The sequence below is a fragment of the Pongo pygmaeus genome, chromosome 1, assembly GCF_028885625.2.
Source record: "Pongo pygmaeus isolate AG05252 chromosome 1, NHGRI_mPonPyg2-v2.0_pri, whole genome shotgun sequence".
Classification (NCBI taxonomy): Eukaryota; Metazoa; Chordata; class Mammalia; order Primates; family Hominidae; genus Pongo; species Pongo pygmaeus.
The window spans coordinates 119,376,197-119,392,062 of NC_072373.2; the positions used below are offsets into that span (position 1 = coordinate 119,376,197).

Sequence of the window (15,866 nt, forward strand, 5' to 3'; positions counted from 1 at the left end):
GAAAAAGTAGCTAGTATAGATCAGCTATTGTAGTTACTAGATACTGGATGTCTTCTAGAAGAGATGAAACAATAACAATTCTATTCAAAAATTTTGATCCCATTTGAAATAAAGCAAGGAAACCTAAGCTGTATTATATACTAACAAAGCTGGGCTTGTGATAAGTTGCCAAAGCTTGAAACTTGATTAATGTGGGGAAGAAGGGCTCAGAAGGCTGGTAAAACTAAATAAATACTGAAAATGTTAAGGGGAGATAAAAGCCAGACTTCTCAACACTGCTTATCAATTTCCCTAAAGTTAAGGTTGCCTAATTTTATAATCTTTCTGTGGGACAAAAAGAAAGAAAGAAAGAAAATCCTGGCTAAAAATATGTATCCTTCACAATCTGATGGCATACTTTCTTTTGTTGCTGTTATACACTGTAATGTCTTAACTCTGAAGTTTAGAAATCAGTATTTGTAAATAAGCAACGTTTTTACAGCAGTAAGTCCTCCTGCATCATTAAATCATGACTAACGGTAAAGGCCAAGGTTAACAGCAAATGTCAAAATTTTAAAGGACATAAAGGCTATAGGTCCCAAATCCATAACCAAGATTTTAAAACTTTGGCTCCCACATTAAAAGTATTTTTTTAATGTTAAAAATAAATTTAAAAATATCAAGTAGAACAAAAGTTCTGACCTGAAATATGACACTTCGGTGAAGGAAGCTAGTAATGGCAGCAGAGTGCCTTAAGGCTTCCATCTAGAGAAACAGACCCAAAACATTAAAAGCCCTCACCCTATTAATTATAATGCATTTTGACCTCTAAAAACCCTCTTACCTGTTTACAAGAGTTTATACAGCTGTTTGCCACTGGAACACCACCTTGCAGAGTATAACCGTGGCATCCTTTGTTGATAATCACCTGTTGCCTAGCAATCATCATCCCGCATGGAGACAGACAGCACTAGGGCTCTTCCATCCGAGGTTAAAATTCAAAACAAGCCCAACAAGCCTGCATTTCAAGGTGGTCTTCGTCTGCAACTAGTTAAGTTTAAAACTGGCAAACAACAACAATGGTGTCTGAAGCCAATGGTGCAGCATTGCTGGCTTCCTCTTGAACTCCAGCGTTGTCACCGTGCACTGAAGTCTCCTGCTGCAAACAGGGGAGTTGTTCTCCTGTACTGGGAACAGGCTTCCAAAACTCAGGAGCCCCTGTACAGGATAATGCAGGAACTAAAGGCAAACATTTTTCCTCCTTAAGGATGCCTCCATCTTTTTCCTCACAATCTGTACTACCAACCGAAGTGACTGGGCCTGAGTGTGCGTTCGTACCTATGAAACCGTCACGGTGCATGCACATCCAAGGCATGTGGAACCAAAGGTCAAATAAGGCACAGATACCAAGTAACGGTTCTAATTACAAACGCTAGCTCTCAGGAACTCTTCATCCATTCAGAACTAAACCCATCACTGCATAACTCTGGTAAGAAGCCCCTGGAGACGGAGGAGCTCCTCAAATGTGTCAGGAAAGGCTTTATTAACATCATCATTAACATTTAAAAAGCAAACGGAGCATTTCTCCTTCTTTTGGCAATTTGGTGCAAATGTTAAGTGCAAGATAAAGCAATTTCAAACTTTTCTTCAAATTAAAAATGAAACTAAGGCCAAACGTGATGGGTGAACAAAATAAATCAAAACTTAAATTTCAGCAACTCCAGCTCTTCAAACCAGCAAAAGCCCCCGACTCAGGCACTGTGGTGAGGCTTAGGGTGCCTGCCCCGGCTTCTTGCGTGCCAGCAAACAGCACCATTTCCTCATCACGTTGAGAACCGAGAAGCAAATGATCCCCTTCACTGCAAACAAAGGGGGTCAACAGTAACACTAGTGATCCTTCAGAATTGACACACCGTGATAGTCAAAATGAAATTGATGGTCTCCCTGCTTCTTGCTCAAGACATACAAGATCTGAGCAGCAGCAAGTACCCCCTCGGCTGCAAACAAAGGGGTCAAAGGTTTGCCGTCAATTCACTTCCAGGCAGAAAAACATTTTCCTCAAAAGAAACAATTTATTTAGAATAAAACAAAAGCAGCTCAACTGTGAGCGCACGTTTGAGAGACAGCTACTCTTAAGCTGTGTGAGCCATAAAAAGGGTTTTTCTTTACTTTTCCAGAAATCTTGTGTACACAGCACAAAGCAAAGAGGTCATTTTTTTTCCACTTAAAACACCGGCATTGGCATCACAATAGCAGATACACAACTTTAAGCTGCCATTTTAGTAAAATGCACAAATACTAAACAGATTAGCTTTCTTCCATCAGAGGCCCATGTCAACTCCACATAAGCCACAACTTCTCTTCAAAAAGGTCCATTAGAGCTTTGAATTCCATATCTTCATCCGCTGTTCAACCAGTTTTGCTTGCGGGGGGGGGGGAAAAAAAGGTTATTCAGTACAAATGTTTACAATATTAAAAATATATATATTTCCCCTATGCCATTACAGATGAACATAACATTAACAAGACCTTCCTGGATGGTTCACCTCAACTTCAAAAAGCACCAATAATACCCACTGGCATAAACCTTGAAATGAATTTACTGTATGAATGACATATAACAAGTAGAACAATAGGGTGGGTTTTTTTTAAGACTGCGATTGAAGATAACAGGACTGAAAATATCCTTTATACTCATGTACAACTGAGTAAAACATGTTGAAAAAATTCAGAAAAAAGTTTCACAATCAATTTATAATCTATCAATGTATTCTAAATATAACTTAAAAAGTGAAACTATAAAAAGGTGAAGTTTAGTCAAACTTTTGCCCCATCTATTTTCATTCTGTAATTTATATGGAGCAACATAGACTACTCCATTATTGTAGAAAGGGGTCGATACAAAGCCATTTAAAAATCCACCCTCATCTATGTTACCAAAGACAGCAGCCGTTATTTTAAGAAAACACTCATACAAATAATTGTTAAACAGCCAAAGAACACTTCAGGAATCTCACTTTTCAACTCTGTTTAAACCATACATATAAAACTCTTCATTTAGCTTAACATTTCACTGTGGTTACCTGAAATCATTTTCTCCCTTTAGGGACATCACTATAACCACTATAACAGGGTCAGCGCCATGTTTTCTCTCTTCTTGTTCTCATACCTAACTCCTATATGAAAACCAAACCCTGTGACAGAGACAGAAAAAAAATTGTCCAGAAATTCTCTCCAAAATTTTTTTTCACACAAAAGGTCATTAAGGCCCTCTTCTCAAGAGGATTTCCTAATTCTGTTACCAGAGTTTTGGTGAATGGTTCCTATATGGACCCAAACTATAGTTCAAGCTGTATATGCATAATGAACAATCTGCCTTAAAAAAGTGGATTTACATTTTTTATTTTTAAAAAAGCATTGTCAGTGAAAACCTGCTAATAGTTTTTAAATAAACTTAAACAATGTCTGACTCTGAAAGCAATAACCAAACACCTGACTCTTATTACTGGACCTAAAATGATCTGTAAGTGAGTCAAGAAGGGCCAGAGTATATTTTACCTTCAAAAGGTGACAAATGCTTATAACCAGCCAGGCGATGGACATTTTAAGATGTAATCCTCAAAAGAAAAACTCTATCCACTCTCAGTTGAGAGTCAAAGTACACCAGAAATTTAAAACTGTGTGTGAAAAATTATTTATAGGAATCCCAACAAAATACTTAACCAGAAAGTTAAGCAGAACTATTGGCTAGGTATTGATTGCTTAATTTTCCATAAAATTTGAAGCTGTGATCTAAAAGTCTTATCTTCACGTTTTTACCAGTAATACTTAATAGTCATTAAATGATATCCTGAAGTTTTCTTTCCATTCGTTTTAACTGAGTTCCAGGAAAATCAACTACATTAAAATAATTAAAGAAGAAAGACAGAAAAAAATTGGTCGTTACAAAGAACATTCAACGTTGGGATTATTAAATCCTGGCTAATGAGAAGTAGAACCGGTTTTAGACTTTTGCTTTCATTCGAATTCTTACGGTTTAACTAGATACTTTATAGATATTATGAACCTGCACAAAAGAATGGGCAGTACAAATCAGAGGTTCATGTGGACTATGGCACTCTGTAGGTAATGACCAACTAAACATAATTAGTTTTTTATAATACATACATTTAGAAATGGTATCAAGCCATTGTTTCAAAAACACTAAAGCACAAATTGCCCAGACCTAACAGAAGCGGCAATGTCAGGTAAAGATTCAAACAAACATGGAGCAAAAACATAGTACTCTTCTGTAAGCTGTCACACTAACAAAAAACAAAAAACAAACAAAAAAAATAAAGTAAAAGAAAAGAAATAAAACACACATTTTGGATGATAGTAAAATTAGATGTCATGGACTTCACTCTCCAAAAGAGCAAAATCATTTGTCCAACTATCTCAACAAAAGATATTCAAAAATTAATGGTTAGTGAGTTTATTTAAACTGGAAAAATGTAGCTGGCCACAAATTATACTATGAGCCCACGTATGCAGACTCCACACTTGCATTAGTTTCTGAACAGGTGTCTACTCCAAACCAAGCACAGCTTTTTTAAAGCAAGAAGCATCAAAAGTCTTCATTATAGGATTTCAGGTATTTTCCTAAGAGGCACAAGGACCTTCATGCTCATAGCCTAGAACCTTCCTTCTCAAAATGGCTAGTTTTTCCAGTTTAAAAACAAACAAAAACCCCCACAAAACCTGCAAACTTAAAAAATTATAGATGCATAGTGAAAACCAAGAGGGATGACACAGCAGTGATGACACTTTCGTGCTGACATGCATTAGACACCTGTCATAATGGAAAATAAAAATTACATGACATTTCCCTGGGTTATTATTGGTGCTATTTCAAAACTACCAGCTTTGATAACAGAAAGAAAACAGTTGGGTTCTGCCAGGCTTCAAGGTAAGTCACTTTCATAGAACAGAAACATGACCATGATCCAGAAGCTCCAAAAGTCTCTAATCATAATTAAATATCAAAGGCCTTAGCTGAAATCTTCAGCACTTAAATCAAGGGAGAAAAATATACTTACTAATGACCTGACAAATTAAGGGTGGGACAGAGGGGATTAAAAAAAAAAAAATCCATTACTGTTAAGCAGCAAAAGTCCTTGTTGAGAACCAGAGGTTGACATCATTCTCACCTTTGAAAAAAAAAAACTGTGAGGCTAAGTTAAATGATCCTGTATTAATTCCAGGTGTCTGGGAAAATAAAACAATTAAAAAAGGTTTTCCTACACTGACATTTCAATTCCGTAGCTGGACAGCAGTGAGAATATTAAACATAAAATTTCCAAGATGTTCAAAACATTTCCAATAATGTAATGTCACTACTGTTTAAATATGAAAATAAAAAGACAAGCAAAATTTTAAAAGAGCATGTCAAAGGCATTTTATGATGACTTTTTAAGAAATTCTGCAATCCAAATATGGCTGATTTAAATGCCCACTGAAATAAAAGATGACTATGAGCCTGCAGACAACTCTTCTTTCTATTATTGAAACCAGAAATTTGAACTGATACAAAAACAAAAACTCATCTTTGATGAAGAACACTTAGTTTTGAAATATGCACAATTAGAACTGTACCTGCTACACCTCTCTGAAAAAGTCAGTAAAAACACCACCACACACCAATAACTGACCAAAGAATTCTGATTTTAAAAGCACCTACTCACTTCTTGCATACTAGTGTAAGCATAAGACATATATGGTTTGTAACATAGTCCTTAATTTTTACTGAACAGTTACTGCTACAAACCAAAAGTGCATATATGGGATACAGAACTCTAGAACAAAAGATTTTAAAAATGCATGTTAAAGCAAACTCTCTGGGAATAAACTGTTATCTTAAGAAATACTCAAATACCTGATTAAAATAATTACATTGCTATACAATTTACCAGCATATCTTTGAGATCCCTGATCAAATTTTAGTCACACACATTTCTGGTAAAAGAATTATTTACCCACACACCAATCGAGTCATTTTTAGGTGGCTATTACTCTCTTTATATGGTCAGTGGACTCCTTTCTCCAAATTCTGACTTTTCAAAATTTTGGTTTTGTAACTCTGAGGATTTTTTAAGCTCAAGATTAAAAAAAAAAAACTGAATAGAGGAAAAAAATTACTCATAAGGGTGGGAACGCCTAATTAAAGCAAATCTGTCTGCCTGCTACCTTTAGGGCATCCCTTTCACTTAAAATAATAACTAAACAAACAAAAAAATAGCTAAACTGTCCTGATTTCTATTTTAAAGACGTTTATAAAAATATAAAAAAGAAAATGCTACAACTAACAACTAAAAAGAAAACTGCATCTGATGCTGTATCCCATTACACATCACAAAACAGGAACCATGTCAAAGTAGTAAATGCAAGTTACACATAGACTTTAGGACGCACCACGGACAATGATCATGACCAGGTAATCTTCTTCAGATTTGGCCAGTGCCTTGGCAGGGGAATCCAGGAACTGCTGGGAGAACTCACAAGGTGGGAAGGCATGAAGGACCCCGGTGTTTTCCTTGTCTTTGTTGCCCCCCACAGGGAGGCTGATCACCCCAGCTGCCTGCTTTTGCTTTAAATAGGACACAAGGTTCCTAAGTGGCCTCTGAGTAGAAGTGGCAGTGTCTGATGCAGCTGAGGAAGAGGAGGACCGGCTGTCAGAACTTCCAGGCACAGCCAGAAGAATGGCATAACCATTGGGCCCTGCTACTTTGATGCGTCGAGTTACTTCATCCAACTTGGGCTGGTCCAAACGGAGACGCTGAGTGATCTTGAGCTGGGCCACTTTGCCTCCAGTTGAACCCTCCACAAGAAGACTACTAGCCACTTGGAGGTCACCCTGCAACAGATGCATGTTGGAAGGAAAGTTGCTGTTCTTCAGTAGAAGCATGCCCTGCCAGGCCAAACAGAGTTTAGGAGAGGCTGATGCTGCAGGGGCTGTCCCCCCATCCTGTTTCTGGGACGGGGACTTCAGCTTGGAGGAAGCAGTACTGGTGCTAGGTGCACTCCCATCGGAGCGGTCTTCTTTTTTCAGAGGGCTTTTTCCCTCAGTGGGAGCAGTTGTCCGGTGCTTCCTATCTCGTTCAGCTGATGCAGAGTTTTTACGGTCTCGCTTGTCACCCTGGCTCTTCTCCAAACTACCTCGTCTGTCTCTGATTGGAGAGGGCCTTTCCAAGAGAAGACGGGAAGATCGATCATTGTCGCTGTTGTAACGATCCCGGCTACTACTCAATTCTGGACTGCGGTCAGGAGAAGGAGCGCAGTGACGTTTTCGTGGGCGGTCACTCTCAGGAGACCTATCCAGATGACGTCCTCCACTCTCCTCAGGCAGCCTTCGCTTCCTAGGCTGGTCTCTGCTGCTGGGCAGATCTCGATCACCTCTGTCCCGGTCCAAGGACCAACCATCCCGCCTGCGATCTAGGCTATCCAGTGGCTCGTAAGCAGGCACAGAAGTAGCTGCAGTCCGAGTGCTGCGTTCTCGGACTGGGGGTGGGGGTGGCACCCAATCAGAGTCAGGATAAAGGTCCCTATCACGATCTCTGTATAGTAAGGGTGGTGTCCTATCCCGAGCACCCCTCAAAGGGTCAGGTGCCCGATGTCCAAAAGCATCTGTCACCAGCTCATAATGAGTTAAGGGCAGAGGCTGCAGATACTGCTGCTGGTAACGATGTTCGGTGTCGGCAAAGTCTACTCTAAGGCGTCGATCTGGGCCACCAAGTGGGAAGCCCCGCATATGGGTCCAGGCAGCATGCGCTGCATCCAGGCTTTCATACTGGATATATGCCCAACTATCACCTTTTCGGTAGTCTATGGTGCGTATGGTGCCAAATCGATCAAATTCTCGTGCCAGGGCAGCAAGAGGAACCCATGGTCCCAGGCCTCCCACCCAGAGGCGGGTGGTGGGTGTAGCTTTACCATAACCAATTTTGATAGGATTCCGAATTATAATTTTGCCGGACATTGCTAATTTGGCCCGGTGAGACATATCTAAGTTCTCAAATTTGAGAAAGCCATAAGTACTAGTCTGGCCGCGAGAAGGCCTCTTGATATCTACTTCTGTGATGACTCCAAAGCGATCAAACGCCCTTCTTAGATCACTCTCCGTTACAGTGATGTCTAGATTGCCCAAGAAAAGCGTCCGGTTAGCTCGCTGATCATCCTCGGGTGAAATCTCATCAACTTCTCTGAAAGGAGCAGCACCTGCTCCAGCTCCCACCCTTGGCTCAAGACTGTATGCAGGGCGCACTCTCTCATAGAACGGGTAGTCTCTTTCTCTCTCCAGCTCTCGAGGCAATGGTGGCGGAGGTGGAGGGGGCAGACGGCCAAGAGCCAACTGCTGCAGCCGGTAGTCTCTGTATCCCAAAGCAGCGCCACCAGGGGAAAGTGATCTCTGGCCTCCACCACCTCCAGGGGGGTGCCGGTGACCACCTACAGAGGCCCCGACCACGCTGGCTGATGGAGGATAAGTATCTTTGTCTAAAGGGGAGCGGCTGCGACGCCGGCTCACATACACAGCTTCTATCTTCAGAGGACGGTCATAGAGCACCAGGCGGCCTCTGGCATGCTTGGCCGCCCGCGCGTCCTCTGGCCGCCGGAAGTTCACAAAGGCTACCCGCTCATCCCCGCTGCCAGAACCCGACAGATGACTGATTTTCACACTTACATCACCGAAGCGTTTGAACTCATGAAACAGGCCGTCCTCCACCGCTTCGTCACTAAGCTGGGACCCCAACTCGCTTATCTTCAGAGTCTTGTATTCCGCGCCGTCCCCGCCGCCGGGAGCTGAGGAGGCGGCCCCAGAGGAACGTGACTCCCCGCCTCCACCCCGGGAGCTGCTGCGCGACTCGCCCCCGCCCGAAGAATTTTTGGTGCTCGGGGAGCTATAACTATGCAAGCGGCTACTGGAGCTGCCCCCACCGGTGTCATACTCGCGGCTGCCACCTCGACTGCTGGACTTGTCCAGGTGGAGACTCCGCCGCGACCCACCGCCGCTATCGGTCTTTCCGCTGCTGCTCCCATTGCTGCCACCAGAGCCCCCTAACTTCTTGCTCCGCTCTCCGCGGGAAGTCGAATCCTCACCACCACGGGAGCGTTTGGCCTTCACTGGCGAGCGCTCTTTTCCCTTCATTGTTGCGGGTCGTCGGAGGTCGTCTCCGCGGAGCTGATTAACCCGCCGCCCCGCGCTCGTTTCACACAGCGGAACCGCACGCCGCCATCTTGGACTCCGCCGCGGCACAGGGTCCCGCCCCGCAGTCCTCATTGGCCAATTAGCTCTCTCTTCTACAGTCTCATTGGGAAAATTATTTGTCTATCTTTACATCTCCCCGCGCTCCAGGAAGGCGCCTGCCCAACCACTGTTATTGGGTTCCCAACCCACTAGTCAGAGTACCTCATTGGTTACATTTGTTGTCTATCTTAACGGTTCCTCGCGCCAGACTGTAGCTCCGCCCCTCGCACTCTTCGGTCACGTGACCCAAAGTGTTGAGGTGTTGATTGGACAAAAAGTCTGCCCTGTAACGGTACTTCTTGCTCAGTGAAAGCAGCAACCCCACCTCCTCATCCCTTTCATTGGCTTATAAACCCGTCCTTTAAACCACTATTTGGGAGGTCGGGCCATCAGTTTCGGCGTTTTTTCCAGAGAGGCAGGCTCACAGCGATATCGCGAGAGACGGTATGCTCCCTCTTTCGACCCCCTTTTTCCAACTCCTCCAGCGGCTAAAAGAAGTTTAAATCTGATTGGATGTCGGCAAGGAAGATGATAGGCTAAAATAACTGTCCATCACTCGCTTAAAGGGGTAGGCCTGTATAACGGAGGAGGCTGACTGAAGGTGAAAGACTAGAACACGTGCTTGCTGTGCGACGTCACTTAGATGTCGCGAGAGGGTGACTGTGTGCCAGCCCCACCTCCCCGCGTTTTCGGCGTTCTCCCCACAAACATTTGTTAAGTTCCGTGGGGTATTTGGCTGTGCTTCGGCCCTTGGAGTTCGAAACTTCTGAGCTCCCCGCCGTCCCACCTGTGCCAGCCAAGGGGCGGGGCAGGCTCTCCGGCTGTCGGGGCCCTCCAGTCCCTCAGGAAGCCGTCCTGGGACGCCTAGCGGACACCATCTTATGTCGCTGTGGTCGCTGAGTGAACAGCCGGGGGAAGCCCCGCCCCCCGCGCGCGGGAGAGCGCCGCCCGCGGTCACCCGGGCCCGCGGGGCAGGGAGTTCACGGTTCCTGCAGCCTCGGGTCATGCTGACGCCCCGGGGCGGTGCTAACACGTAACACGCGGGATCTCGAGAGCTAAGAAGCATGGCGGCTAAGACGCAGCCCTCGCCCAGGAGCCTGTCTCTCCCGGGCGCTCCCCGTTCCCGCCCAAGTACTCCGGGTAACCGAGGGGAGTGACCGTCGCTCCCCGCCTCGTGGCCCGCGGGCGGAGCCGGAACTGTCGGGACACCGCGGACGTGTCTTTGGGCGGCATGTTTTATGTTGCGAATCTGTGTGGATTTTTTAATTCTGTATTCCCCTAAAATAGCAGTGTTTGTTTTTAATATGTAATGCTTCTACTCTGAAAATCACCAAGCGAAATTTAGGCTCCATGCAGATATGTCACTTGTTTTTCCCCCTGTGGCTTCTTGTATCCCTTGGCACTCTTATTGTGTGTTAAAAGCCAGCAGCACAGGCACCTTGCGGCCGCTCCAGATCCACCTCGTTTGGCTACTTCAGTCGTTCGCCGTACAACTTTCCTTTCCATAGAGCGTTACTGTGGCGGACAGAGCACCTGTGAGAGGTGCAGGCGATGCCGAGCTTATGGCCTGTGCCCCAGCACTCGCCGGTTGGTGGAGGGACGCATCGCTGAGGTCACCACGGCCTTTAGACAGTCTGCAGCCCTCACAGGTATGCTCCGGGGCGGAGGTTACTAGGATTCTTGTATTAATCCGGTCCTCAACCCTATTTCCCAAGATCCAATCTATAGTAGAGGGTGTGAGGTGTTTATAAACATGACATTTTTCAAGGTAACAATAACATCCCAAAAGCTGAAACCTAAATTTAAAAACTGTTAAGATTAGGGACTGTAACCTAAATTTAGCCTTGGCTGAGCCATCCTTTTTGTAAATAATCCTGAGGAATGTGAAGCTGTAGGCCTTTTATCTCTTGATTAGATCAAAGAAACTCGAAGGAAGAAGCTCAATTGTAAAGCATAAAAATCCACAATATTGTAATGTGTAGACATATTCATTGTATTAAAAAGGGAAATAAAACTGCATAAGGCATAAAATAATGTGTATAATACGCTACCATTTGTGGTTTTAAAAATATTTGTATTTATGAGTATGTACATTTAAAAAATTTATTTTCATGGAAACTTTCTTGACAAATACATGGGAAATTGTTACTAGGATTGCCCTGAGGAGGGGTGCGAGGGTCTGGAGTAGGAGGGAGACTTCACTTTTCTTTGTAGAAATCTTTTGTTTCTACAAAGGGCGCTGTTACTCCTTCAGTTTAAAAAATAACATTTTTAACTTTCCTTAAACTATTTTTATGGAAAAAGTTTAAAATATATAAAAGAATACTATAAAGAACTCCCATGTGTACCCAACACCCTATTTCAACAATTATCAAATCATGTCAATCTTGTTTCATCTGCATCACTCTTCCCACTCTTCGTTTCTCCATTATTTTCTTCCAGACTTACCTGATAAATTTCCTGCCCCAGTTGTGGAATCAGCCATTTCTCCAGAGAGCTCTGGTTCCTTTTAGTGGGAGATGGTATTTAAAGATAAAAATCTGGATGCTGGAGGATAAAAAACACATGAACAGATTATTTGTAAAAGCACGAAATAAAATTTTACAATTTTAAATCTGTTTCAAGGTTATGTTAATAGACCACAAATGGAAATTGAAGTTAAGCCATTATCTGATTACTCAATGTAATAGCCAATCGAGATAATGAACCAGGCACCAGAGTGACTTTTTAACCTTAATTGACCTGCTAAGGTGACTCACTGATCAAAGAAAAAGATAATGACCAAATCAGTAGTTTTCCAAACTTCATGATAGGCATTGAGGGAGCACAAGATTTGAGAGAAATAATTCAGGAAGATAAACAGACACCCAGTCTGTGTGAACATGCACCAGAGGTATGCCAGTCTTAGTGGCTTGCCACTGCAAATACCAGGGAGCTTGATGGAAGCTACTGCCCGCAGCTGGCTATAGTACAAAGGCTTGCCTAGGGGGACTGGAAATCCGCCTGGAGCCAAGAGTACTAGTAAGTTTTACGGTTAGATGGAAAAGGCCTAGATTCCATTAAGAGTAACAGCCAAAATATTGCCTGTGATGTGTATGTGTGTGTGTGTGTCTTTCCACGACAAATGAATAATGACATAAGTTGGATCCATGCTGTAGTTAAAATAAGTGATCGTTTTTATTTCCTTTGTGTTATTGCCTCCAAAATTACCCCCTCCCCTGGCTTCCAGCAGATACTACCTGAAAATCCTTTGTGTTCTTTAAAGCAGTGGTCCCCAAACTTTTTGGCATCAGGGACCAGTTTCATGGAACTGTTCCACCTCAGATCATCAGGCATTAGATTATCATAAGGCACACACAACCCACATCCCTCACATACTCCGTTCACAATAGGGTTAGCCCTCCTCTGAGAATCTAATGCCTCTGCTGATCTGTCAGGAGGCAGAGCTCAGGCAGTAATGCTCCCTCCCCTGCCCCTCACCTACTGTGCAGCCACGTCCTAACAGGCAACTGACCATTACTGGTCCACAGCCTGGGGGCTGGGAACCCCTGCTTTAAAGCATAAAGCTGCTTACTTTCTTCTTTTTTTTTTGTTTTTTCTTTTTTGTTGCTTTGTTTTTGTTTTTGTTTTAGAGACAGGGACTTGCTCTGTCACCCAGGCTGGAGTGTAATGGTGCAGTCATAACTCACTGCAACCTCAAATTCCTGGGCTCAAGCAATCGTCCCAATTCAGCCTCCCATGTAGCTAGGACCACAGGCACACACCACCACACTCAGCTAATTTTTAAATTTTTTGTAGCAATGGGGTCTAGCCATGTTGCCCAGGCTTATCTCAAACTACCGGCCTCAAGTGATCCTCCTATCTCAGCCTCCCCAAAGCACTGGGATTACAGATGTGAGCCACTGCACCCAACCAAGTTAGGTTTTATCCTCTGTTTACATGTGTGCTTTAGAGAGGGCACATGCATAAAAGTGGATAAAAGTGACCCATGGTTTAGTTGGCCAGGACTTTGAACCCTTCTTTTGCTGTTGATGTTGGAATCGTTAAGGTGCAACCCGAGCTTTCATTTGATCTCTTTGTGAAGCTGCTTACTGAGTTTCTTCTTTTTTTTGGTTTTTTCTTTTTTGTTGCTTTGTTTTTGTTTTGTTTTAGAGACAGGGACTTGCTCTGTCACCCAGGCTGGATTGTAATGGTGCAGTCATAACTCACTGCAACCTCAAATTCCTGGGCTCAAGCAGTCGTCCCAATTCAGCCTCCCATGTAGCTAGGACCACAGGCACACACCACCACACTCAGCTAATTTTTAAATTTTTTGTAGCAATGGGGTCTAGCCATGTTGCCCAGGCTTATCTCAAACTACTGGCCTCAAGTGATCCTCCTATCTCAGCCTCCCCAAAGCACTGGGATTACAGATGTGAGCCACTGCACCCAACCAAGTTAGGTTTTATCCTCTGTTTACATGTGTGCTTTAGAGAGGGCACATGCATAAAAGTGGATAAAAGTGACCCATGGTTTAGTTGGCCAGGACTTTGAACCCTTCTTTTGCTGTTGATGTTGGAATTGTTAAGGTGCAACCCGAGCTTTCATTTGATCTCTTTGTGATCAATGGCCAGATTTGTGAGGAGAGCTGACCTAGGTGAGGAGGATTTTCGGTGGTCATGAAAACAGGGCTGGACGAAGTGGCTCACGCCTGTAATCCCAGCACTTTGGGAGACCAAGACGGGTGTATCACTTGAGGTCAGGAGTTGGAGATCAGCATGGCCAACGTGGTGCCCACCCCGTGTCTCTACTAAAAATACAAAAATTAGCCAGGCCTGGTAGCAGATGCCTGTAATCCCAGCTACTCGGGAGGCTAAGGCAGGAAAATCGCTTGAACCCAGGAGACAGAGGTTGCAATGAGCTGAAATGGTGCCACAGCACTCCAGCCTGGATGACAGATCAAGACTCCGTCTCAAAAAAGAAAAAAATAAAAGAAAACAGAGTTAAGTTACCAGCAGACTCCCTGAGCATCAGAGCAGCTCTGTAAGGATAGTAAAAAAAATCCACTGAATTGTATACTTTATTTATTTATTCATTTATTTTTGATGGAGTGTTGCTCAGTTGCCTAGACTGGAGTGCAGTGATGCAATCTCAGCTCACTGAAGCCTCTGCCTCCCGGGTTGAAGTGATTCTCCTGCCTCAGCCTCCAGAGTAGCTGGGATTACAGGTATGCACAACCACGCCCAGCTAATTTTAGAATTGTATATTTTAAATGCATAAACTTCATGATATATACGTTAAACTTAATAAAGATTGAAAACATACTGGCATCTTAAACTTATGTTTTCAATCAAATGTCCTCTTTCCACCCTCATCTTTCCTAGGTTTTATTGTTTGTGTATCCTCAATATACACACAAAAAATTACAACTGCAATATGAAATTTATCTTGAGAGTTGAGAGCCGTCCAATTTCCTGGCAGATGCAAATAAGAGGCTAAAGCTGGGAATTGAAAATTTTTTTCCATCCATAATAGCAGATTAAAATTTTCTATTTCATCCTCCTTCATAAAGTGAGTGGTGTCTTGACAATGAGGTTTATTTTGTTTGGTCTCAGACCAAACAAATATTTACCGTTAGGCAAATATGAAATCCCACAAGTAGCAAACAATCATTCAGGACCCAGTTTGTGTTACAAAATCACTATTTGTGGTCTGTGAGGTTTTTTTTTTAACAGCTTTATTAAGATATAATTTATATACCATAAAGTTTACCCACTCAAAGTAATACAATTCAGGGGGTTTTAGTATCCTTACAGAGCTGTCCATGTGGTTCCTCCTTTAATATTGTTATAGAAAGCACTCTGCTATAACTTTTTCATGACTAAGCCCTAATATAATTATCTCTTTTATTTATTTAGACACCTTATAGGGTAGTGATTAAGAGTACAGACTCTGGAGGCTGCCAGCCTGGATTAAATCCCAGCTCTGCTATGGGCCTCAGAAGAGTTACTGGTAACCTCTCTGGGCCTTGGTTTTCTCCTCACAGGGAAAATTAAATGGGTTAAACTATATAAAGAGCTTAGAACAGTGCCTGGCATGTGGTAAACACTATATAAATGATTGCTATTATTAATATATTTTCTCTTTGAACTTGGGTACATAGAATTGGATTAATTATAATCCTTAATTCATGGTATACAATCATCAATGGTCCATATATGGGCCCTTCAACGTTTATTATTTATTAATAACATAATGAATATCCCTGAACCCAGCACTCAATCCAGCACTCAAACAAATAGAAAATTATCAGTAATTTACATCTACCTAAATGCTCCTCCTCTATCCTGTCTACTGCCCACCTTCATAGATATCCTGAATCTAGCATTTAACAATCCTCGCCTTGTAAAAGAATTTTTAAAGGAATTTTAAAGAATTCATGTGTGTGTGCTTGCACATGTGTGCACACACATACTTTAAAAGTATATTCTTTTCATTTCGGTTGTTTTAGAACTTTATACAAACTTGTATTCGAACAACACACTATATATAATTTTCTGAGATTTGCATTTTTCATTTATTGTGTTACTGTGATTCTTGCATGTTATCATACATAGTAGCTATAGTT

At 42.8% G+C, this 15,866-nt stretch overlaps 1 protein-coding gene across 2 annotated transcripts; it reads right to left on the minus strand.

Annotated features, from left to right (window-relative positions):
- Nucleotides 1-2,031: 2,031 nt before the first annotated feature.
- On the minus strand, nucleotides 2,032-10,543 carry RBM15 (RNA binding motif protein 15). 2 transcript variants are annotated; one of them, XM_054482839.2, is made up of 2 exons: nucleotides 6,430-10,543; nucleotides 2,032-2,401 (listed from the first exon to the last, which is right to left on the minus strand). In XM_054482839.2, exons 1-2 carry the CDS (start codon nucleotides 9,290-9,292, stop codon nucleotides 2,355-2,357), a joined length of 2,910 nt encoding a protein of 969 aa, XP_054338814.1. In that variant the 5' UTR covers nucleotides 9,293-10,543; the 3' UTR covers nucleotides 2,032-2,354. The 2 variants fall into 2 exon arrangements, with proteins under 2 accessions (XP_054338814.1, XP_054338805.1); XM_054482830.2 differs by having other exon boundaries at nucleotides 2,032-3,173.
- Between the last annotated feature and the right edge of the window lie 5,323 nt (nucleotides 10,544-15,866).

Excerpts from the sequence above, each read along its gene's own strand:
- RBM15 (XM_054482830.2), bottom strand. The coding sequence starts at position 9,292 with ATGAGGACTGCGGGGCGGGACCCTGTGCCGCGGCGGAGTCCAAGATGG. Across the intron at positions 3,174-6,429 it reads GGTCATGATCATTGTCCGTG|GGTTTGGTTTTCATATAGGA; the intron begins GTGCGTCCTAAA and ends TCTCTGTCACAG.